Below are 24,866 nucleotides of genomic sequence, written 5' to 3' on the forward strand. Positions count from 1 at the left end.
TATATACTTGAGTTAAGTGAAAGAGATATGCATTCAAGTTTTACCCAGCAACCCAACCAATGTTGTTGATAAGTGGAGAAAAAAGCCTTCAAAGCAGAAGCAAATGATTCCTGGTCCCCCATTGACAGAGGTGTTTATCCCTTTCCACTGAGGTTTTGGGTCTTTGAAAACAAAGATCTTTGCACCTGCCCCCATACTCCCAGACGCAGTCCACAGTGAATACATTTTCCCATTCATGTTTTCTCATAGACCAGCTTGTTTTCTCTAAATGTGTACCTGCCCACTATTATCTGCCCACTTTATATAATTACTGCTATATAGAGATTCCATAGAGACTTACCAATGACCAAAAGAAGGACTCTCTGGGCCACAGTGGTTCTATCTGCAGCCAGTTAACTTCAGGAAAATTACAGACCGTCAGTGCATTTCATTAGGCCTTGTAGCCAGTTTTCTAGGGTAATCCCCAAGACTACGTGGATTACAAGGCTCCATAATTAGTCAGTCTACTGGTATTTTCACAGTGCCTGGGGTACACAACTAATATTCCTGCCATCCCTTCTGGTAACCTTACCCAGTTTCCTTTGGGGAAGCCTCACCACTGCCATCATTACACTTTGGGTCTGTAACATTCTGCTGAAGCTGACACTAGCTTTAGAGATACAGTAGTGACTGATTCTGAGATAGCATATGACCCTTTGATTGGTCAAGCCAATCTAAGCCTTTGGGATTCAGCTCAGAAAGTGTTGTTTGGGCTGTTGAAGAAGCAGATTAGATTCTGAAACCTGAAAGAGGTAGGGGTATGGCAGCTTTTGCCATCTTGTCCCCAACATATGACTCCTGAGAGCGTGAGAGAATCAAATCCCAATGTCATTACTAGAGTCCTAAATCCAGCTATCTGCTTTTAGACTTTTCATTAAATGAACTATGTTTGGGTCAGGCTTTCCTCCACTTATAACTAAGAGATCTTAACTGTTCAATGCCTAGCACTTTGGGTTCTGCATGTTGAAAGGGTTTTGAATCAGATTTTGACAAGATAAAGGAGTTAAAATATGAAGCCCTTTGTTTCTTCTTCATAAGGATATGTTTTCATAACTTATATCCTCAAATAAACAGAGTAAATAATTTTACGTATTTTAGATGTACTGAGTGTTGAACCAAGTTAGAAAAGTAATATTAGAAACACCTTAGTATATTTAAAAAAATAAAAAGAAAAGAAATATCTTAGTATAAAGTATTTCCCATATTTTCTTACAAAAAGTCATGTGAATTATTCCTTTGTGATTAAAGTCTTTTATGTTTGACAATCTATTTCTTAAGCATTCAACTAACCATCTTGTTCATATTCAAACAAAAATGTATTTCCACTTCTACTTGTTTCTGGGTTTATTTTGCATCTGAAAGGTACTCTTTGGACCTCTGGTAAAGATTTCCTCATATCTACAATGCAATACTTCCCAAAAGAGTGGGGGGGGGGGAACTGTCAATCACCAGCATTGTTGTGTCTAATTTTTCTCATTCCATCCAACAATATTTGTATCATCTATTTTATTTTTTTATAAGTTTTTTAAAATATTTATTTATATTTGAGAGAGAAAGAGAGAGCACACACACGTGAGTGGGGGAGAGGCAGAGAGACAGAAACAGAATCCAAAGCAGACTCCAAGCTCTGAGCTGTCAGCACAGAGCCCAATGTAGGGCTTGAACTCACAAACTGTGAGATCATGACCTGAGGTAAAGTCAGAGGCTTAACCGACTGAGCCACCCAGGCGCCCCTCATCTAAACATATTTTAAATGTTTAGTGTGTTTATCTTCCCTTGAGGGAGTAATTATAGCCAGAATGAGATGAAACATAAGTGTAATTAATGAAAGCAAAAAGGGAATGGAAAAATCAAAATATATTTCTTATAATAAAACACCATTTACATTTTCTCATTAATTGATAAAACATGAGTATAGAAAAAAAAATACAAGATGTGGATCCACTGTGTCTGAATTTGAATACTAATCTTGCCAATTCCTAAATGATGTTTGAGCAAGGAATTCACCATCCTCTAAATCTTAGTTTCTTTACCTGTAAAAAAAGATAATAGTCCACACCTTATGGGGATGTTGTGAGAATTAAGTGGAGGAACGCATTTAAATTGCTTCTTTATTCATTGCCTTCTTGTTTCTCAAAGCAACTGAGCCTAGGGCTTTACTTAAATCACTAAGAAGAAAGGCCTTCTGTGACCTGTAATCTAATTGCATATTAATTATGGAATGAGTTCTTCACAGGACTTTTTTCTGGAGCAATGGTTAAAGAAGTATCTGATTCTTTAAAAACACTGACTGTAGGGGTGCCTGGGTGGCTCAGTCAGTTGAGCATCCAACTTCGGCTCAGGTCACGATCTCACAGCTCATGGATTCGAGCCCCGCATTTGGGCTCTGTGTTGATAGCTCAGAGCCTGGACCTTGCTTTGGATTCTGTGTCTCCCTCTCTCTCTGCCCCTCCCCAGCTCTCTCTCTCTCTCAAAAATAAATAAACATTAAAAAAGAAATTAAAAACACTGACTGTAAGCAGGTTAGACAAGACCTATGGGTGGCTATCTTTGCTGCCACACTAAGACAGCCTGCCTGAGAAGGTAGTCAACATAATGAAAAGTAGAACCTGAAGATGGAGAGAGAGGGAGACATCACTGGAGCCGAGCATCCATGGGATAATCAGGCCCTGTCATCAGATGCTCTCATGGACAGAAACTGTCAAGCTCTCCACCCTGACTTCACTCCACCCCTTAGGGTCCTTCCTAACTGTGGAGGTCTTACTGCCTCCCTACTTGCACCCTCGCTGATCTTGGTGCCTTCTCAGCAAGAACAATCCCCATCTCCTCCCTCAAAATGAGGTAGCAACCATAACAACCACACTAACAATAATAAATACATAGTGGGGAGGGGGGGTTGTGCATGGCAGGCACTTTTCTAAGCATTTTAAATATTTTACTTCATTTAATCATAACAAAAAACAGTATGTGGTGATTCTTATTATTATCTCAACTTGGAGAAGCTGACACACATATTAAATAACCAAATTTGTATCTATTCTATCTTAATTCTATTTTTGTGACAAGTCTTTTTCTTTTTCTTTTTCTTTCTTTCTTTCTTTCTTTCTTTCTTTCTTTCTTTCCTTCCTTCCTTCCTTCCTTCCTTCCTTCTTTCCTTCCTTCCTTCCTTCTTTCCTTCCTTTCCTTTCTTCCTTTTCTTTTTCCTTTTCCTTTTCCTTTCCTTTCTTTTTTTTTCATCCCAACCCTTCTTCAGGTCTTTGCTTTTTTATTTTTAAAAACATTAAAACATTTGCTTTTTCCTCCTAAAAAAATAATCACTCAAAAAAAAGAAAGAAAAATAAAGTAAAGTAAAGAAAAAGAATAAAAGCTTTGCCATTCCCATTAGTTGACTCTGAAAGTAGATTCAGGAGCTTATTTGGGAAGTCAAAAATTAAACATCCACTCTTTCTCTCTCTGCATCTCAGCATCCCAGCCTAAGCAAGGCAAAAGATGATTCTGGCTGCACAGGAAGGAAGAGGTCACAGAACAAGTGAGAAAAAAAGTACATGATGATATCTGCAAATATTTTCAAAATAGAATCTGGTTAATGAGATTTTAAAACAAGGAAAACACAGCCAAGTGCAGAAGGGACATTGGTACAGTTGGACAGTAAGAGCCGGAAACAGAGACTCAAGTGCCACCAGGATTCTGTCTTCCCAGAACTAATTAGGTGTGCGCCTCCTCCTCTCACTATGGCCTGGCTTCCTCTCCATGATGAGAATCATGGCCTTCCACAGTACCTAAGGATCACATGTCATAACTTTTATCACCAGAAAGAGGCTGACTTTTTACCCTCTATTTCAAGTTTAAAATCAAAATTCTGAGAAAGGATTCTAATTGGCCTGGCTTAGGACAAGTGCCACTCCTGAGCCAATCAACCATAACCTGAACTTCAGCTCAAAGGAGGTCATGGTAGATCCTAAAGAAACATCTTGGTTAGAATTGGAAAGCTCTCATCTTCCCAGGAGGGGAGATGCTGTTCCCAAATGACAGGGAGGAGTACTACACAGACAAATATCTGCATTGAGGGAATTTACTATTTGCTGAAGGGAACAATGTGTACAAGTTACTGTAATATGCAGCCAAATTAAGTTCTGTGTGAATTATATAGGTTAAGGTACATACAATATGTGTGCTTGGTAGGAGGGAGTGAAAAACAGAAAGGTATATCTCGAATGTACATAATCTATTTAATTTAGTCCAAGCCAGTAGTATCATTTTTTAAAATTTCTTAAATAGAAAGGGGAAATCACCCTCAAATTTAGACTCATTTCTCTATAGAATGCAAGTGGAAATCTAAAAGATCCACAGGAAGGGGGCACCTGGATGGCTCAGTTGTTAAGCCTCTGACTTCGGCTCAGGTCATGATCTTGCCGTTCGTGAGTTCAAGACCTGCATCGGGCTCTGTGCTGACAGCTCAGAGCCTGGAGCCTGCTTCAGATTCTGTGTCTCCCTCTCTCTCTGCCCCTCCCCTGCTCATGTTCTCTCTCTCTGTCTCTCTCTCTCTCTCAAAAGTAAATTAACATTAAAATTTTTTTTAATTAAAAAAATAAGAGATCCATAGGAAGACAACCCGGAGGCTTGTAGGTATTTAGGAACTTGCCCACCGGGGTTGGTGCCCTATCTCTGACCCCATGAAGTAGGAACACTCAGGACCAACCTGAAGTTACAAACCTATATGCCTCTGTGTTTACAACTGTTTGTCTCTGTCCTGTAGAAGATAGATTCCTGCTGACTAAATATTGGGGTTAATTATACTCATTGTATCAGATGTGTCTCCCTTTTACCTATCCAGATCCATTCTCCATGCTGATTTAATTGAACAATTCCTATATAATCATCAAAATAAAGATACAACTTATTGAGCCTCAGGAGGCTGACCTAACTCAACAATAGGCATGGGCTGTAACCTTCCAGTTAAGTTTGGCCAATGGGAAACTTCAGCAGGAAGTAGGAGGGAGGGAGGAGTGTGAGCTAGAATGTTTAATTCCCCATGGCCTACTGTGAGTTCATCTCAGGCTGTTTGTATCCACCAATGGAAGGGCATAGCTGCTCTCCAGGGAGCCCTCTCCATGTGCCTCTTCTGGGATCAAGAGTTCCCTTCTCAGATTCCTAAGACTGGGGTGGGTTGAGGATAATACCCTCAGTTTCACTAGCAAGGGATACTGCACTGTCCTTTGTTCTGACATCCTGCTCAGAATTTCCTAAGGAGTCTCTTCATTAAATACTCCTGGAATTGTCCTTATTTTAGTGTGCTATATATTTCTTTAGACCCTGATACCATCATTAAAAATAAACACTTACAGGGCACCTCGGTGGCTCAGTTGGTTAAGCATCCAATGCTTGATTTCAGCTCAGGTCTTGATCTCAGGGTCATGAGTTCAGGCCCCAAGTGGGAGCCAAATAAATAAATAAATACACTTAAGACATATTGATGACTATTAAAATACAACTGAATTTAATTATTGATCTCATTCCTTTATCCATATCAGTACAGCAGATAATGATTGAGCCACTCTACACCAGGCTCTGGGCACATGTACATGTTGTACAATGACAGAGGGATGATGAGGTTAATATTCCCAGGACATACAGGGAAGATTCCTGGGATACAGGATAAAGAAAGTCTGTCTGAGGCCTTTGCTGTGAATGTGGACTAAATGTCATTAAGAATATAAGCTCTCTAGGGGCGGCTGGGTGGCTCAGTCGGTTAAGCGTCTGACTATTTCGGCTCAGGTCACGATCTTGCAGTTTCTGAGTCTGAGCTCTGCGTCAGGCTGCTCTGACAGTGCAGAGCTTGCTTAGGATTCTCTCTCTCTCCCTCTCTCTCTCCCCTTCCTCCATTCCCTCCCTCTCTCAAAATGAATAAAAGAAACTTAAACAAAAGAATATAAGCTCTCGAGTCAGATAAAATAAGTACATCCCAGCTCTGCCACTGTGTGATTCTGGGCAAGTTACTCATTGTATTTAAACCTCTGCATTACCATCTGTGAAATGGAGATAACAGTAGGGGTCATCTCAATGATTTATTGGAAGATTATATAAGGTAATAAATATATACCTATTACAGTACATGACATGTAGAAAAAGTTCAATAAAAGTAGTTATTATCTGTACTATGATTATTACCTATACAATGTTTACTTGTAGTTAAATTCAGAAACCATACATTAAACATTTTGTATGCCTTTAGCATTGTATTAGACTCTGAGGGGGATAACATATGATCTAGCTTACCGTTTCACTGGCGAGAAAGGCAGAGATGCTTGAGCTATTATCAGGTAGATTAGGATCAGTGGGGACCCAGAGCATTGGGAGTACAGAGAAGAAAGGGATGATTTTTTTTTACCTGAGGAGGGGAGGAAGGCTTTCTGGAGAAGAAAACCACTTGAGCTGGCCTTGAAGTATGAGTGGATATTTCTCAGATGAACAAGATGAGGAAGATGCTCTTCTTTTTAAGAATGTACACAAGCATCCCGTACAAGACAGATGAAGTCCATGAGGCTGGAGGCATCGACATAGAGAGCTGTGATGGAGAATGAAGGGGCTGTAGGTGCTAGACCTTAGACTTTGCTAAGGGAAATATCATGGCCAGATCTGGGTTTTAGAGTGACCCCTCCAGTTGTAGTGTGGTATACATAGATTGGAGGGGGAGATATAAGAGCTGGGGGGTGGGGGTCAGTTAGAAAGATGTTGAGACTTTAAAATAAGTCATTAATTGTGGGAGCTGGCACTGGCGAGGAGGATAGTTTCAATATCAAACCTCGGTGGTATTGAGTACACTCTTCAGGTAGTATGGTAAATGTGTGGCACACACTTTGGTAGGAGTGTGTTGTCTTCTGGTCCTCTGCCAGAGAACCTGACTGGAAACCTAATTAGGACTACTTTTTTCCTGAAATAGAGGCCACTCAGAAGATTAAAGGTCTCCGCATGATCCAGTACTCTTTTGATTAGCCTACTGGGGGGGGGGGGGGGGGGGGAGGACGATGTCATTTGAAATTACTCAAGAAATTTCATTGTATTTTCAGGTCCTACCAAACATTTTCCTGTGGTCATTGTCAATCGCATTTTGAAAGATGTGTTAACTAAGTATCTACAAGAAGAACAGTATGAGCCAGAGCTCTGTAGACAGATGACTAAAACAATTTCTGAGGTATATATGTGATTTGCCTGAAGTGTTAACTTTAATTAGAATATTGCTAAAAGGACAACGCCCTACTTTTTGATGAAGGCAATTAATTTGCAGTAGCAGTAAAAATGCTTATGTATATCTTATGAAAATATTTCTTAGGTTATATTCCGCATATGTGTGTGTATGTGTGTGTGTATGTGTGTGTAAAAAGCCTTTGCCTTAAAACAACCATTATGTGCATCATTTTTGCATGTATTTTGTTTAAAAAATGGATACAACTGCCCCATTTATTAAAATTTTTATTTTCAAAGATACAATATTTTAATGATCATTTTCTCTTCTTCAAGGTAATTGTTTTGAGTGCCGTCAAATACAGATGCTGCAACCTTTAAATACATTTCTGTTTTTATCAACTAAAGTGGTTGCCCTCCATTAGGTTTTCTTTAGTTTCTTCTTTAAAACAAACTCTTTAATAAACATCCATGAATAGTCATATTACAGGAGACTCCAGATGTATGATCCCTTAATTGGACATAAACACGGTGGTAGAACTCTAATGCCAATATTCTTTGAAAAGAAGCCATCTTAACATAGATTTTCAAAGAATGTAATAAATCCTTTAAATCCTGTTCTCTGAATTACAATTTTTCCATGAGACTTAGAAAATGTAGCTATATTGCTGGTGCTATAATTTTGTCTCTAAATGTCCTATCTCATGAGAACAGTGCTTGAAGAAAATCATAGTTAAGTTTCCACAACAATTACTGAAAATATCTACAATACATCATGTGACTTTCTTAAATCCACCAGATTTTTGACAAAGATTAAGACTTCTAAGTTTCAATGTGGCTAAGGGAGGACCTTTTTTTTGTTGTTCTTTTAATTTCTAGGTTATTAAAGCCCAGGTCAAGGACCTGATGATTCCACGGTATAAGCTAATTGTGATTGTTCACATTGGACAACTGAATAGTCAGAACATTTTTATTGGAAGCAGATGCCTCTGGGATCCTAAAAGTGATACCTTTTCATCTTATGTTTTCAGAAATTCTTCTCTCTTTGCTCTTGCAAGTGTCTATGCTGTTTACTTTGAGTGATTGAAAATAAGAAATGTAGTTCTTACTTTTTTAAATCACAAAATAAGCTGTATCTATGTACACAAAAGCTTCCCTGCTCAAAAGTTTGAGAAAACAACAGTAATATTTCAAACAACTGGCATTTTTGGACTTTTTCATGCTCTGCTAAGAACTGAGGGAGGGAAGTGTGGTGCAAGAAAAACTCTTGTTTATCCAAAAGAAGAACTAAGTTTTGGTTCCACTGGATCATTTTTCATAGACGTGGATTCTTTTTTAATATTACTTTGGTACTAATTACTTTAATTACTCTTTAAATAGACAGTTAAAATTTCCTGCATTGTTTTTTAATGAAGACAAGTCTAAAAAATATGGCTGTATACCCTGACCAATAAACGACAGAAGAATATTCAACATGGTATACACAAATGATAAATGTTAATGTGTCTCAATGCTGCATGTAAAAGAATACTGGTTTTCATTTTGTACTTAATAAATTGAGCAGCATTCATTAACTGCAATTATTGTTACATGTACCTGACAGTTGAAACTGCTGAGGTAGAATTAGTGATTTCATAACAATTACTGTTGTCCCACAGGGCTGCTCGCTAAAATTGGAAGCTCTTGTGGGTTGCCTGCACTTTACAAAATTGTGGGAGAGCTGAATGTTGGCTCTTCAATAATGGAAACTGTAAAGTGAACAAAGGCTTTTTAGGGCACTGAAGTAGACCTCATCGTATTAAATATACATGATGTTTAATAGTAAATGTATCTGTAACACTTAAAATCATGTATTGGAAAGAGACACTGCTTTTAAATATACACTGCCTGATGTGCCTTTGAATTGATTTTCCTGGGCTAACAAACTTTTACACAAAATATGTAGCTGGTAGCTTAACAAATAAAACATGTGTGTTTACTATTTTGTTCCTATGAATTTAATGCTAAAGTGACCCAGTGCAGGTTTGAATGGATGGTATTAAAATTTACAGGGCTGAAATAGCTTATTATTCTGCTGGTTAATGTGGCTTGTATCATGGATCATTTATTTTTACGGAGCTTTCAACCCTTTGTGTGCATATGAAATGATGCTGAGGCGTTGTTCCTGGATGGTAAGTGAACTGCCCAGAGGACATTTGTTAAAGGTCAAAGACAAATTGTACACATGTGGAGAAAATTAGCAACGCTATAGTTCTAAGGAAAAAATGATGTGTAATTCATATCAAAAAGAATTTAATAGATGAGAAAACAGTTAATGCTTTATACTTTTAAAATGTATTGATGTCTTATTTTTCTCAAAAACAACCTGTACTAAAAAAAAAAGAAAAAAATGTAACTTGAAATCCCTTTCCTTCTGCTTGTTCTGGCTTTTAAGGTAACTTTTCATTATGAATTGGTGAATTTTCATTATTTTTTCTGTTAGGGCCTTAGTGGGAATAGGACTATGTAATAATTCACTACAACCAATATTTGTCAACCTCCCTAGGCCAGTTTTGAATATGGATTAGATCATAAGTACAGTAAGTAAATGGACTGAATATTTTCTTTACACATTTGTGAACATCTCCCCTCTTGGAATGATAGCAGGGGCAATCATACTGCAATTTTGCATGAGTAAATTGGAATGAAGAAAATTCTTTAGGACATAGAAAGTCCATTACAAAAATGGCTTTATTTTTTTTAGAGTTCTGAAGTCTCATCCATGAGATAATTTCTTACCATCTGTCCTAGGCTGTGTTAGGAATCAAAACCTTAAAACATGATGGTAGTTAAAAAGCAAAAAAGGAAGCAGTTTACCCGCATACTGCCATGTACTGTAATTCAGACAGTCAATGATGAATTCTAGCAATTTTATGGTAGCATAAGAATATACAGTAAAAACTCGCTAATTGCAACTAACTTGGAGGAATACTGGTTATCATAGAAAGCTTTATGATAGAAAGTTTTGAGGGAGGTATTAGCTAACACCGTGGTGGTAATCATATTGTGAAATATAAACGTATCAGGTCAACACATTGTATACCTTACCCTTTTTTTTTTTTTAGAGAGAGAGAGACAGCACGAGCCAGGGAGAGGGGCAGAGAGAGAGAATCTTAAGCAGGCTCCATGCTCAAAATGGAGCCTGACATGGGGCTTTATCCCAGAACCCTGGGATCATGGCCTGAGCTGAATCAAGAGTGGGATGTTCAGCCGACCGAACCACCCAGGCACCCCTAAAACTTTATTTTAAAGAAATGACACTGTAAATTTGAGGAAATTGTTTCACTTTGAAACACCCTGAACTTTCCTAGTATTTTGCCTTTCCTATAGGTGTTCTGAAAGTGACATCCTTCTTCCCAGATCTCCACCCCTACCGTGGAGTCTTCACTCCTGCTTTTCCCTACCCAGAATGCCCCATCCCCCACTTAAAGCAACTCTCTTTACTTTTCAGCATGAGACTTGGGTCTTGGCTTTTCTCTAAATCCTTCTCCATCCATTCCTTCCTTCCTGTTCTCTCTCTTCTTTTATCTCTCATAGTTGGGCTCCTGATTATTCTCTAGCTAATTTGTGAATAATAGTTTTGTTTTCCTTACTAGACTGAAAACATCTTGAGTCTATGGACCACATATCCTGACAGCACCTATCAATAAAATTGAACACATCTTAACTTTTCAAGCAGGAATCACATGCACTGATTGCACTGTGCCACCTAACCACCAACAACAGAGATAATAGTAACACACAATTCGACTCTAGAGGAACTGGGAAGTGACCACAGAACAGGCTAGAATATGTTTTCATAAGAAAAGTCCAGAATATCTTTATCTGTTTAAGGGTATCAGGGAAGGCTTCATAAAGGAAGTAGCACTTACCTAGATTATGAAGTTGCTAAGTAGAAGTTCAATAGACAGAGGAGTTCAGAATACAGGAAGAAGTCTAGACTGGATAAAAACAAAACAAAACAAAACAAAAAAAAAACCCCACAGTATTGATGAAGATAAGTGGTTATAACTAACACTGGAAGGGTCCATGGATAGTAACATTAACGTCTGGGCAAGAAAGCCACACTCAGGCCGTGGGTAGTCATCGAAGGCTTTTCATTCAGCTCATGGTGTATATGGAGTGATTCTTTAGGAAGACGAATGTGTCAGTAAAGAGCAGGAAGACTACTTAGAAGAAGGGAGAGGTAGTGAGAGGCTGAACAGTGTGAAATGGAAAGGAGAGGACAGTTGTCCGGAACCTTTTAAGAACAAAGGGCAGAGGGGCAGAGGGCAAAGTCTTCATGACCAGGCAAAGGGGAAAGAGGAGTCAGAAGTGGTTCTAAGGCAACACAATAAAACAGCTCTAGCCGTTTGCAGTCTCAGGTCTGAGTCCTGCTGTTCTAGTCACTAGTTAAGTAACCATGAATAAATGACTAACCTGACTTAAGCCGAAACTTCCCCACCTCAAAGCAAAACAATGATAACACCAGTCCGGATCTGCCTCACAGAGTTTGGAGTGAGGCAGGCGGTGGGGAGCTGACAGCCTAAGAGCCGGCCCCAGGAGGCTGAACACTGACTCTAAGGGAAAAGCTTGGAGGTGCAGCCTAAAACGAGCTTGTTTTAGCTTGCTAAAAACGAGCGAAAATACATGTTTGCTAAGTGCTTAACAGATGGGAAGTTCTCAATCAATAGTAACTCTGATGATTGGAGTTGAAAGTTTGAATCTGGGCAACTAAACCAAGGGTCCTGTGAGCAAAAATAAAGAAGTCAGCAAGGAAGAATTTGAGAACTAAAACGCTAACCTTGATTTTGTACTTGTTGAATTTAAGTTAATAATGGGACGTTCGGATGGAAAAAGCCTGAGGCAGCTGAAAAAGTGGGACTGGGGCTGAGCTACATCAAGGTGAGAGGTTTAGACTTGGCAGTCATCCAGATTGAAACCTAACATCTTCCTCCTGCTTTATGAAATATTCATTAGCAGCAGCAAGTATAGTGAGTACTAATAGCAAATTACTGAAAATTCAGTTAACTCTGGGAATGTCAGCAGGAAACCCTCCCCCCAGAATCAGCAGGGAAAATTTCCCCCAACACCAAAATTAAATGATGCCTTTCTTTTTCTACTTTTAAAAAAATCTAAATGATCCATCTCTGTTGTCAGACATCATAAAAAATAAAAGGTTTTCTCAAAAACACATCAGCATATTGAATGGAAGTGTCAGTGCTGTTGTCTGTTGTCATTGTTAATAGGATGACTTTAAAGAAAATATAATAGGAGGCCCTTGCAACAGAGTCCAATAGATTACGCGCTGGGAAATTAAGCGCTACCCAGCTCACTGATTTTTTAAAACTGTTGGGAATTATCCAGTATAGAGGGTTATTTAAAAAACAACAGTTGAGAAATTAGAACTTTTAAATCTAGCATTTTAGAAAATGAACACTTGCCTTGTTGGGACCATTGCCCTGTCTTTCTAGATATTATCAAAAAACACATTAAGAAAACAATATTAAATAGTTACGGATAACTTACTATGCTTTTTTGCTCTCTCAGCTCTTAAGGAAGTGGCGTACACCCACCACTTCTGATTTTCTCTGCTACTCCGCTTTTCCCTCCTGCAGTCTGTTCCCATCCTCACCGCCATGATGCTTTCACTAACAGCGGAACTGGTTCTCCAGGCCAAATTGGCCACACATTACTCTGGCCACATTCCACCTCAGCTCTGTTCTGAATTCATTTCTTTTCAGCAGCAATGTGGTATAGTTGTTTTTGTTTGGAGGCTTGGGTTTTTTTTGTTATTTTGTTATTTAAGCACAGACTTGACAAATAGTCATTTTTGCTTCCAGCCTTTTTTAGCTTGTGTGACTTTGGGCAAAGTGGCCAGTGCCCTGAGCCTCAGTTTTTTCAAAGGTAGAAATGATTATAATAATGATCACTACTTATTGATTTGTGGCCAATGACCACTGCTCGTGTTCTTGCCTTGAAGACTTAGAAGAAAAGTATCCATAAAATGTCTGGCCTATCATAGACCTTTATTGTGGACATCCAATTTCTTCCTACAGATCCTGTTTTCCTAAAGAATTGAGCATATGTTTTAGCAATTTCGGTTCACCCCATAATGTCATACCGTAGATTACCTGATGTTTTTTCTTTCTGCTCAAAGTTTTAATCATCTATTGCTAGATCTTTGACAAGTAATTTTTCCTCAAGTCCACATTTATTATGAAACCCTATTTATCTCCAAATTAACCTCTTTTTGCTAATCTCTATTTTTATACTGCTTCCAATCAGATGTCTTGCCTCCACTTCAGTACTTACTTGGTTTCTTTTAATGTTTTTGCTTATTGCTACTTGTTTTTTCCTGTCTTAGTGTCCATTTGATCTCATATGTTCTCTTCCCTTCTTCACATGCGTGAACACATACTAGAACACGACTATAAGGTTTATTGAGGCTTAAATATGTTAAGTATCTGATTAAAGTTTCCTGTAATTTCTCCTCGGTAGCTTTCATCACAGTTTAACTACAGTACACAACTTTTTCTTCCCCCTAGTGCAGGACACAACTTGAAACTTGTGGTTCTCCACCCACCCACTAGGCTATTTCCCTACTTAGCAAGGCAAGGAACCAGTATAACCAGTATGGGAAACACTAAGTTTCACTTTACATTTGTAGTCATAAAAGGAAAATTGTTGCTTCCCACAAACCATGAGGGTGGATCATCTAAATACCAAAAGAACAGAATATCCAGCCTGATTTGTGCAGGGGGTGCTGGAAATCATTTTTAAAGTTCATATGAGAAATATTAAGCTTAGCCGTTATTTCATTTCAGAGAAAAATAAACTGTATGTTGTTAGTTAATTATAAAAATACATTATCTTTATATTTTTTAAAGAAAACTTATTCTATAACAAGAACTTTACTTTGGTAGGAGAGCTAAAAAATTAAAAATACAGCTAAGTTGCTTACTTGCATCCTTGTTCAAAAACATAAATAAAAGTCTTCTAAGGACTCACTCTAGAGAGTTGGGTCAACCTGAGAAAATTAGACACTTAGGAAATGTCCTTAAGCATAGGTCAGAAAACAATAAGGGGCCAGATAGTAAATATTTTCAGCTTTGTAGACCATATGGTCTCCCTCTTGACTACTTAACTCTGCCATGGAAACACAAACGCAGCCATGGACAGTAAATAACCATGTAAGTGTGCTGTGTTCCAATAAAACTTTATTTGTGTAACTGAAAGTTTAATTTTCTATATTTCTCATGTATCATGAAGTTACTCTTCTTTTGACTTTTTTCCAACTATTTTCAAAGTAAAAACCCTTCTAGTACGTAAGCCATACAAAATCAGATGATAGGGGATATTTGGCCCATGGGCCATAGTTTGACCACCTTTGTTCTAAAGGGTTCATCTTAGTGGAGGAAGAGAATTAGAATCATAATAAGGAAGTTGAGATTTTGATATATCTAGCAGAAAGTGGAAAGTAACCAGCAATGACACAGAAAAAGACAATAACATTTCTAAATTAATAAGTGAGAAATGCAAACAAAAATATTAAAATAAATACTAGATTATATGGAATATAATCAAGTATATCATGTCACTCATTAAACATGAATTTGCTTCATTTTCTTATCAGATTGAATTAACAAATAAAAGCCACAAATAAATTAAAAAAACACATTCAGTTCTTCTGATATACAACATATCAAAGTAAAGAATATTACACCATAATCAGATTTATTCTGAGGATGCAGAGAAATCTCAACATAAGGAAGACTATCAAAGTAATTCTTCATTTTAACAAAAGAGAAAAATATATGATGAAGTTAAATAGGTATTTGATAAAATCGAGAAGCTGCTTATAACAAAATAAATTCTTAAGCAATATATAATAGAATAACACACTTAAGATGGCCAATAATATATATACATATATAATGTAAAGACTATTGCTTTACTATTTATTTTTAAAAATTTTTTAAACAGCAAACATCATACTGTTTAAATACTGAAATGTTAAAGCCATTTCCATTAAAATTAGGAACATGAAAGAGATGCTTACTATCATCACTGTTGTTGAGAATTCTTGAGTGGTTCCCCTCCCTGTAAGGCTCTCCCTAGCCACCTTGTCTCAAATCCACTCCACCACCAAACCTTCCTATCCCCCTCCCATACTTTCTTTTCTCCTCAGCATCAGTCATTATTTAATATTTCTATTGTTTACGTCTGCCTTCCACTAGAATATACACTTTATTCATCTGTTTTATTCACAGTTGTATCCATAGAATCGACAACAATGCCTGGCATTAATCTCAATAAAGCATTGCTGCATGAAGAATATGAAGCAATAAATATTGGAAGAGATAAAATTACCTTTTTATTACCAGATGATAATATTGTATGCCTAGAAAGCCCAAGATAAACTAGCAAAGCAGCCATTAAATTTAATAAAATAACTGGACAAGGCTCTGGAGAAAAGATGAATGTACAAAAATCAAGATTTTTCTTTGTACCACAGTAAGATTTAGAAACGAGCATGGGGGAAATTTCTCATTCACAGTGGCAAATAAAAGTGGCAAATAAAAAGGTAATATAAAAAAGGTGCAAGATGTACATAATCAACATTACAAAAAGTTATTAAAAGGAATAAAACTATATATTATAGAAACATATTTCTTAATATCATAGAATATGATATTTCCTTCATTAGTATAAATGCAATGCAATTCAAATTGTAATTCCAATAAAGTTTTTGGGGAACAAAATAACATAATTATAAAATCCATATGGAAGAATCTATGTTTCATAATAGGTTTCCCCCCAGAAACCTAATCTATAATGATGGACAGCTTTTCTTAAAAGATATTAAAATTTCCCATAAAATTACTGAAATCAAAGTAGTATGTGGCTAGTTCACAATAGTAGAGAAGTGAACACAATAAAGGCCCTATAATAGTTCCAAAGGTAATGAAAAATCATATGACTAAAGTGACATGAAATTTCCATGGGCAAAAGGTGGTTCATTTAATAAATAATGCAGGAAAAATGTTCTGTCCCTTTGGAAGAAAATGAAAATTAAACACTTCACTCTATACAAAAATAAGTGTAATGTGGGTTAAATTTACTTTTTTAAAACGTATTTATTTATTTTGAGAGAGAGAGCACTTGTGCGTTTGCGAGAGAGGGGCAGAGAGAGAGAGAGAGAGAGAGAGAGAATCCCAAGCAAGCTCTGTGCTATTAGCATGGAGCCAACCAGGGGCTCAAACTCACCAACCATGAGATCATGACCTGAGCCTATAACAAGCAGGACGCCTAACCAACTGAGCCACCCAGGCACCCCTAATGTGGGTTAAATTTAAATGCAAAAGATATAAAACAAAATTATCAGAATAAAACATAGTAGAATTCTTTTACAACCTCGCACTAAGGGGGATATTCCTAAGCAAAGCAGAAAATACAGAAACTATAAAAGACAGATATTGACAAAAGACTAACTGAAGTCAAGACATACCAAAGAGGGGGAACGTATTTTTCTCAGATGACATTCAAAAAATATCCTTAATATTAAAGAACTTTGAAAAGTAACAAGAAAACTATTATAAATACATTTAAAAATGGGCAAAGCACAGAAACAGACTAATTTACAGAAGAGAAAATACAAATGTCCAATAAATCCAAAGGTGACCATAGCCATGATAATGCCAATAAAGTAAAAAATTATATTCAGTATTTCACCTTTAAGAATTGCAAATTTTTAGCAAGTGCAGTAACACTGTGAATAGGTGAGGATATAGAGAAATATGTACTCACACGAATTTCTTGTAGGAATATGGATTAATACAAACTTTTTAAATGGTAATCTCTTGGTATATGTTTTTTTTAAATTTTTTTAATATTTATTTATTTTTGACAAATAGAGATAGAGACAGAGTGTGAGGGGGGAGGAACAGAGAGAGAGAGGGAGACACAGAATCCAAAGCAGGCTCCAGGCTCTGAACTGTCAGCCCAGAGCCTGATGCGGGGCTGGAACCCACAAACTGCGAGATCATGACCTGAGCCGAAGTTGGACGCTTAACTGACTGAAACACCCACGTGGCCCTCTTCATATATGTTTTTAAATTTAAAATACACATACCAAAATGTTACTGAAATATCTCCAAGATATATTACATACAACAACAGGATGCAAGTAGTATGGTAGTCACTTTCTGTGTAAAATAGTATGATAGGGGCACCTGGGTGGCTTAGTTAAGGGTCAGGTCATGATCTCACGGTTTGTGGGTTCTAGCCCTGTGTCGGGCTCTGTGCTGACAGCCCAGAGCCTGGAGCCTGCTTCAGATTCTGTGTCTCCCTCTCTCTCTCTGCCCCTCCCCTGCTTGTGCTCTGTGTCTCTCTCAAAAGTAAATAAACATTAAAAAATCTTTTTTAAATAGTATGATAAACCCAGTAGGTATTGTATTAGAGTAGGTTAATTCCTGTAAAAAAAAAAAAAAGAATCAAACATCAAACAACTGGGTGCCTGGGTGGTTCATTTGGTTAAGCGCCTGACTCTTGATTTCAGCTCAGGTGGGGCTCCATGTGAGGCTCCATGCTGGGTGGATTCTCTCTCTCCCTTTCCCCTGCTTGCACACTTTCTCAAAAAAAATGAAAAATAAAACGAAAAATTTTTTAAATGTAAATACATAAAATAACTCAAAGGCTATTACTTGCTAAGTTGAGGAATAGTATGAATGATTTTAAGGGCTAGTCTTGGAGTGGCACATATCACTACTACTCACATTTAATTGGCCAAAATTAGTCACGTGACCACATATACCTGCAAAGGAGACCAAGATGTAGTCTAGCTGTGTGACCAAAAGGAAGAGGAGAAATTTTGGAGGACAGCTAAAAATCTCTGCTATAGATAGATTGATAGGCAGATAGGTAGGTAGATAGATGAGAGATAGACACAGATATAGAGCAAGCTATCTAACTGTATTTGTAGCTATACTATATAAAGTCAATATAAACATTTCTTTTCTGGCAGAAATTATAAGAAACTCTTCATAAGGGTTATACTATTACTTTAGAACCAAATGGAAGGCAATGAAGTTTTGTTTTATTTCACACTTCTCTGGATTATTTGCATTTCCTAACTTGATACATATATTTTTCACCCATCCTGACTATGGGATTTATTTAAGTGAAGAGAGTAGGTCTCATTTTTCTTTTTTGTTTCTCCATGTACTTAAATTATATAGATACATTTTAAATAACTATAAGTATATATCAAATAAATAGTAACTACTACAAATATCCTGAAAAAATAAACATGCCTTTTTTCTTAGCAACTTGATAAGCTATCCCGTTAAAGTAAAAGTGTCAGTATGTAAGGGTACATGAACAAGGCTGTTTACTTCATCTTTATTTATAATGGCAACTACTGCAAACAACTTGAATATCTATTGATGAAATCTAAAAACATACATGTTCTAGAATAGGAACTCTCAAACTTTTTGGTCTCAGAACTCTTTATACTCTTAAAAATTATTAAGAACTTCAAAGGCTTTTGTTTATGTGGGTTGAATTTATCCAGATTTATCATACTGGAATTTAAAACAGAAACTTAAAAATATTTATTAACTCATTTAAAAATAATAAACCTACCACATATTAACACAGTAACATTTTATGAAAAATATCTATTTTCACAAAACAAAATACATATGTTGAAGAGTGACCCTGTTTTATATTTTTACAAGTCTCTAAGGACTGCCTTTATAAAATACAGCACAATTCTCTTATCAGCTTCTGCATTCAGTCTGTTACTGTGTGTTATGTTGATTGAATATACGAAAAGAAAAGTCCAGCCTCACAGAAAATCCAGATATTTAGTTGAAAAAGGGAAGGTTATTTTAAAAGACTATTTTGTTTCATTAATTTAAGATGATTTCAATTTTATTTAATGAAATTATCTTTTTAGATCATTTTGATATTCTTTTTTAATATTATACCAAAACTTGACAAGTAGCTGTTTACTAAAGGTTAGTTGCAATGTAGAATCTGAAATCACATCAATGAATTTTTGTACCGTTAGATTAAAATCTTTATTTTACACATTAAATGGGTCTTTTCCCCACTCATGATTTTGTAATATCATGCATCCATCATTTGGAAAATATTGGTTCACTGAGTTATGCAGATCTCCCAAATGTTAACGCATTTCACTACACGATATCAAAAAGTAAAATTCATTAATATCACCACTGGTGCCCATGGTAGAGGATAAAAGTTTTTTAAAATTGCTTGGAAGCTTGAATTTTATCATCAGCAATAAATATTGTCAATTGTTTTTCTTGAAGTGAGGCTCATTTTGTTCATTTTCACATTTTTTTGTTTAATTTCAAATACCATATCTGAATAACTACAGTTTTTCAGTCTTTCTTAAAAAAAAGAAAAAAGATGCTTCACGGGAAAAGCAGCTAGTTTAAGTTCACAATTCAATCAGGTAAGTGCTTTACCATGAGATCACCATCACACTCCAGTATGCTGCAAAAGCACTTCATGCAGTCTCCCCATTTCACACCCACCCGTATTGAAAAGGCATGTATTCAAAGACTGAGACTTAATATGATTTTCACCACTTCATCAATGGACATTCTTCCAGTGACACGCACACACACACACACACACACACACATCGCAAACCCAAAAACCAAACGAACAAAAACACCCGGGGAGTTCCTGGTGGTGAAGAATACATTGACCACCAGTACAGTTTGATGTGACTGCCTTCGTGCTAAGCAGCCTAAGTTTGAATCCAGTAACACCACCCTCCTTAGCTGCCTGTGACTTAGGACATGTTTACCTGATTCCACTGAGCTTTAGTTTCTTTATCTGCAAAATGGTGATGAAATGTACTGTCCACACTCATAGGTTTCCTGCAACAAATGTGTTAAAATGTTTAAATGCCATGCACAAGGCTTTGACAGTTTAAGTGCCCAGAATGTAGTAGATAGATTTCAAATACAGACTGTAGTAGTAATAAGACCAGCACCACAGATGAACAGAGAGTGTATTGTTACAAACCACTGGGGAGTTGAATGTCAGACTTAGAAATGAAAACATAGTTTCGTGATTTCCTTACTTTGTCTGTCTGTAAAAACATCCAATTGTGTCACGAGATTTGGCTATACAGGTCTCAGTTTCTTAATTTCTAGAAGGAGAATACAATGTCCTTTTTTAAAAAAATGTTTATTTTTATTTATCTTTTGAGAGAGAGAGAACACAAGGAGGGGGGCAGAGAGAGAGAAAGAGACACACAGAATCCTAAGCAGGTTCAAGGCTCTGAGCTGACAGCAGCGAGCTTGATGCAAGGCTCCAACTCACCGACTGTCAGATCATGACCTGATGACCTGAGCGGAAGTCGCAGGTTCAACCGACTGAGCCACCCAGGTGCCCCAACACAATGTCCTTTTATCTCAGCAGTAGGAAGGCAAAACCAAAGCAGCCCAGACTATAGGAAGGAGCTCATTACTCAAATATTCTCTGGGTTTTAGGGAGATCTAACTGATACACATATGTCTCCAGCTATCCTCAAGTAGAAGGGCTGCATATTAGGAAACATTTATTGAGCACTTAAAGATGTTTTGAGAAAAAGTACTTTGTTTAGATTCTTATACTTGACCACGAAACAATGTTTAAATTCTCAGTTAATAATATACAGCAACCCAAAAGTTAAGAGTGGATAGTTATTTCTGGATGATGAGGTAAGAGTTGATTTTTATTTTCTTTTTATGCCTATTTTTTAACATTTTCCTACCATCAGCATAATCTGCTTACTGTTTTAAAGTTATTTTAAAATTTTTTACAAGAAGAAAATCACAGTGAGCTTGGTTTATGGCATTTTAACTGCAATTTTGCACGGCATTTAAAATTTCAAAAGATTAGTTAAAATTTGAAAAGAACAGTGCATTCACTTTGGCAAAGAGAGAAAATACACTTCATTGTGGTTTTAACTATTGATCCACAACTTTTAGGAAAGAAAGATTGCTTAGCCCAAAGCTATTATTTTCATAACACAATGCAAGTGTTGTACTGAGCAGTAAAACACCGTGATTAAGCGCATGCTCAAAGCTCTACCTTCATCGCGCATCTACTCTTGTCTTAACAAAGAGCGTGCAAATCAGTCACGGAAAAGCCATCAGTGCAGCACAATGTCTGTAAGTCTTGTCCTGACAAGAGCCCCAAAGCTTCTTTGAGCCCCAAAGCCCTTAGCCAGCTGTTCATCCTGAAGTCTCTTCTCTCCTGAGGAATCCACCTGCGGAAAGTGTTGCACCAGGCTTTCCTCCAAAACTTCATTCGTGCTCATCTGGAAGTTAGAAGTAGTTTCTTCTCTCAGCTGTACGGAAGAGAGTCTCGACAAAGAAGGAAGGTTGTAGCCAAGTTCTGCACTTGGGGACGTGCACTGGGTGTTTTTAAAGGAAATTGAGTCCTGCACATCATTTTCTTTAAATGTTGGTCTGGCTTCGGAAAGATTAGACATTCTGGGGAGAACTTAGTCATCTCCACCTTCCTGGATCTGCAGGAGAGGAAACATCAGAGCGGAGAGAAGGAGTGACAACAACCTGTGTCCTGCAGCCAATGAGGAGCCAAGTCCAAGTTCACCTTCTGTTGTACTGGCTACCACTGCTCCATGACCAGCAGCCTCCAAGGTATTCGTTACATGCTATAAATAAAAAACACACAAACAAAAATAACCCTTGTGTATGCCCTGCAAAGTTGATCAGTAAGGAAGGAAGTGGAGAGATTTAAACCTCTATGTCTGAAAACCAAAAGTGGTTCCCACTGCTATTAGGGTGTTGTTCCCAAAGTCCTCCCTCAATTTAACTACATTCCAATTTATTTATCAGCACCTTAGCACACTGGCAAGCTCCAAGAAAACTTACATGAATGAATGCTGATTAATAAGCCAGTAATGGATTGAATAAATAATATATGAGAAAATACTCCGAAAAGTACTCTGTGAAAGATTAAATAAACTGTATTCTGATGTCAGTGGTGTTAAAACAGAGCCTCGCACAAACATCCGTTCAATTGCCCGATGTGTTTCATAGATATTCCAAATGCATTCTTTCTAGTGCATTTTGGCTTGCTAATCCAGAGATGGATAAATTATGCTAAGTCTGGTAAATTAGGCTTACTCTCTTGAGATTGAAAGCACTTATTATATCTGCTAACATCTAGTAACTATGTAACTCCCACTCAATGTGGGAGTGATGAGTTCATAATTTTTCAAGAAATTAGCCCAACAAAATATAAAAACCGTGGGTCATTTGCTAACATATTTTCATTTACCAAAGTCATTTGCAACTGCATTGAAACTTTTACATTCATATATGTGGTTATGACATTTATTATGTGATCACATTTTCCTGTTTTAACTTTTTATTGTAAGACATAACCAACAGTTAATTATTAAAATAGAACCTTAAATAAATTCTACCTCATACTTTAATATGGGATTAGCAGAAAGAATTCCAGTTAAACATCTTGAATTGAAAAATGAAGAGGGGTGCCTAGGTGGCTTGGTCCGTTAAGCGTCTGACTCTGGATTTCAGCCCAGGTCATAATCTCACAGTTGGTGAGACCAAGCCTCACCGTGGGCTCTGTGTTGACAATGCAGAGCCTGCTTGGGATTCTCTCTCTCCCAATCTCAGCCCCTCTCCCACTCGCATGGGCGCACATGGATGCGCGCGCGCTCTCTCTCTCAAAGTAAATGAATAAACATTTTTTTTTAATGAAGAAAAGCAGTGAAATCAGTCCCCTCAGTATTCCTGAAATATGTTAGTTAGGTTCATTCCCACCTCAACGTTCTGAGCAAACAATTCCTACTAGAATTCCCACTAGAATTTCACTTCACCCCACTTGCCATAACTCCCCAAATCCTATACGTCCTTTAGGGCCTCCATCAAACACCACTGCCTCTATCATTTATTACAGCAGTGCACCATCTTCTTTTTCCCATCTGAGACACAGTATAAACAAAGACCTCAGCTCTTGAAGCCAGATAGACTTGGTTTGCTCCCTAGCCACACTAGCTACCAGCTGGGTGAACAACTTTGTTCCCAGTAAAATGGTAAATTGTGGCAATATTACTTCACAGGATGCTTATCGTCAGACTGAATGAAATGTACATGAAACTATCTGGCACTTAGTAAGTGCTCAATAACAGATTCCTTCCTTGCATCCTTATTTAGCACCTGCCTTAATTCCAACTTATTTGTATATTTTGTAATTGTCCATGTATGAAATTATCCATGCTACTTCGACATGTCCCTTAGCATCACATGCTTCTATTCCCCATAGCACCTGCCATAGATGTTGAGATCATCAAAGTAGTTATGCAATTAAATGACTTCAAGCTGGAGACTAAAGAAAACAAGGTCTTTACTGTCTGAAAGGTAGCAAGCTCACGTCTTTCCCAAGCCAAATTCAATTTATTTTGATAATTAACCCCTGAAACTGATGTAGAAGTGGCTTAGCAGTAATTACAGACATACTAAAACAAGCCTGGGGGAAAAAAAAATGAAGAAGTCACATGAGTTAATGTTACCTTGACTTTGAGGGATTCCTTCCGGGTGCCTTCTCTACCTGGGGCCAGCACAGGTATAGATGACTGCTTTTATGTACTCTAGTCCACAGAGCTTCTATAGACTCCTCAAGCCTCACTTCTGAGATGGCAAGAAGGACAGAAAATAGAAACAAAAGTCAAAATGGAGCCCTTCGTCTTGCTGAATAAGAATCTGACGTGGTGAATATTGCCAAATCAAGTTTTGAACTTACCTTCACACTTGCCCAATTTATACTAGCTTTCCTGACATTTTATTGGTCAGAATCTCATTTTAACAATATTTGCAAAGCACATAGGTTACACTGTGAAGTTTTGATAATGTGCCTTTATGATTATTGCTAGTTATTGAGTCACTTCTGAACACCATCACTTACCATTAGCGGCATCCATGAGATAATAAACAGGATGCTCTCTTGGAAGACATCTGGAAAAACACAAGCTTTGGAAGTAGCCAAGTCGGACTTTCAATGTCAGCCTTGTCACTTACTAAGTGACATGGGGCAAGTTTTAAACCCTTTAAACTTTGATAAGCATACCTTTAGAGTGCGAAAACGTATCTTGTAAGAGTTTTTCAGTATCGAAAGCAATACCTTCTCAAAGCCATGAGAAAACTAACTTAAGAATTTGTGTTTGGGGCACCTGGATGGGTCAGCCAGTTAAGCTTCTGACTTTGGCTCAGGTCATGATCTCACAGTTCCTGAGTTCAAGCCCTGCATTGGGCTCCGTGCTGACAGCTCTGAGCCTGAAGCCTGATTCAGATTCTGTCTCCCTCTCTCTCTCTGCCCCTCTTCCGCTCTCACTCTGTCTCTCAAAAATAAACGTTTAAAAAAATTTTTAAAAATTTGCATTCTTGTGTTTTGAATTTGAATCTTCGTATCCCACTTAGATGATCTAGAATCTTAACCAAAATATTTAACCTCTCCAAGAATTCTTCTCTGTAAAATTGTGATAGTAACTGCTTCTTTTTTTTAATTTCTTTTTTTAACATTTATTTATTTTTGAGACACAGAGAGAC

General features: G+C 37.3%; 2 protein-coding genes across 3 annotated transcripts in view; one reads left to right on the forward strand and one right to left on the reverse strand.

Annotated features, from left to right (window-relative positions):
* The window catches only part of DYNLT5 (dynein light chain Tctex-type family member 5), a 31,835-nt gene extending 21,502 nt beyond the window's left edge, over positions 1 to 10,333 (forward strand). Inside the window, exons 4-5 of one of the 2 annotated variants that reach the window (XM_015082739.3) lie at positions 7,107 to 7,231; positions 8,101 to 10,332. In XM_015082739.3, the coding sequence (XP_014938225.1) occupies positions 7,107 to 7,231; positions 8,101 to 8,304 (329 nt within the window). In that variant the 3' untranslated portion in view covers positions 8,305 to 10,332. Of the gene's footprint in view, positions 1 to 7,106; positions 7,232 to 8,100 lie in introns of both variants that reach the window. The other variant, XM_053214197.1, reaches the window with a different exon arrangement.
* Positions 10,334 to 17,703: 7,370 nt separating this feature from the next.
* Positions 17,704 to 24,866, reverse strand: INSL5 (insulin like 5). The gene is given in 3 exon segments (XM_027058928.2): positions 17,704 to 21,496; positions 21,498 to 21,946; positions 23,834 to 24,866. Coding segments are annotated over 2 exon segments (378 nt in total). The 5' UTR covers positions 21,764 to 21,946; positions 23,834 to 24,866; the 3' UTR covers positions 17,704 to 21,384.

Source organism: Acinonyx jubatus, chromosome C1, assembly GCF_027475565.1.
Source record: "Acinonyx jubatus isolate Ajub_Pintada_27869175 chromosome C1, VMU_Ajub_asm_v1.0, whole genome shotgun sequence".
NCBI lineage: Eukaryota > Metazoa > Chordata > Mammalia > Carnivora > Felidae > Acinonyx > Acinonyx jubatus.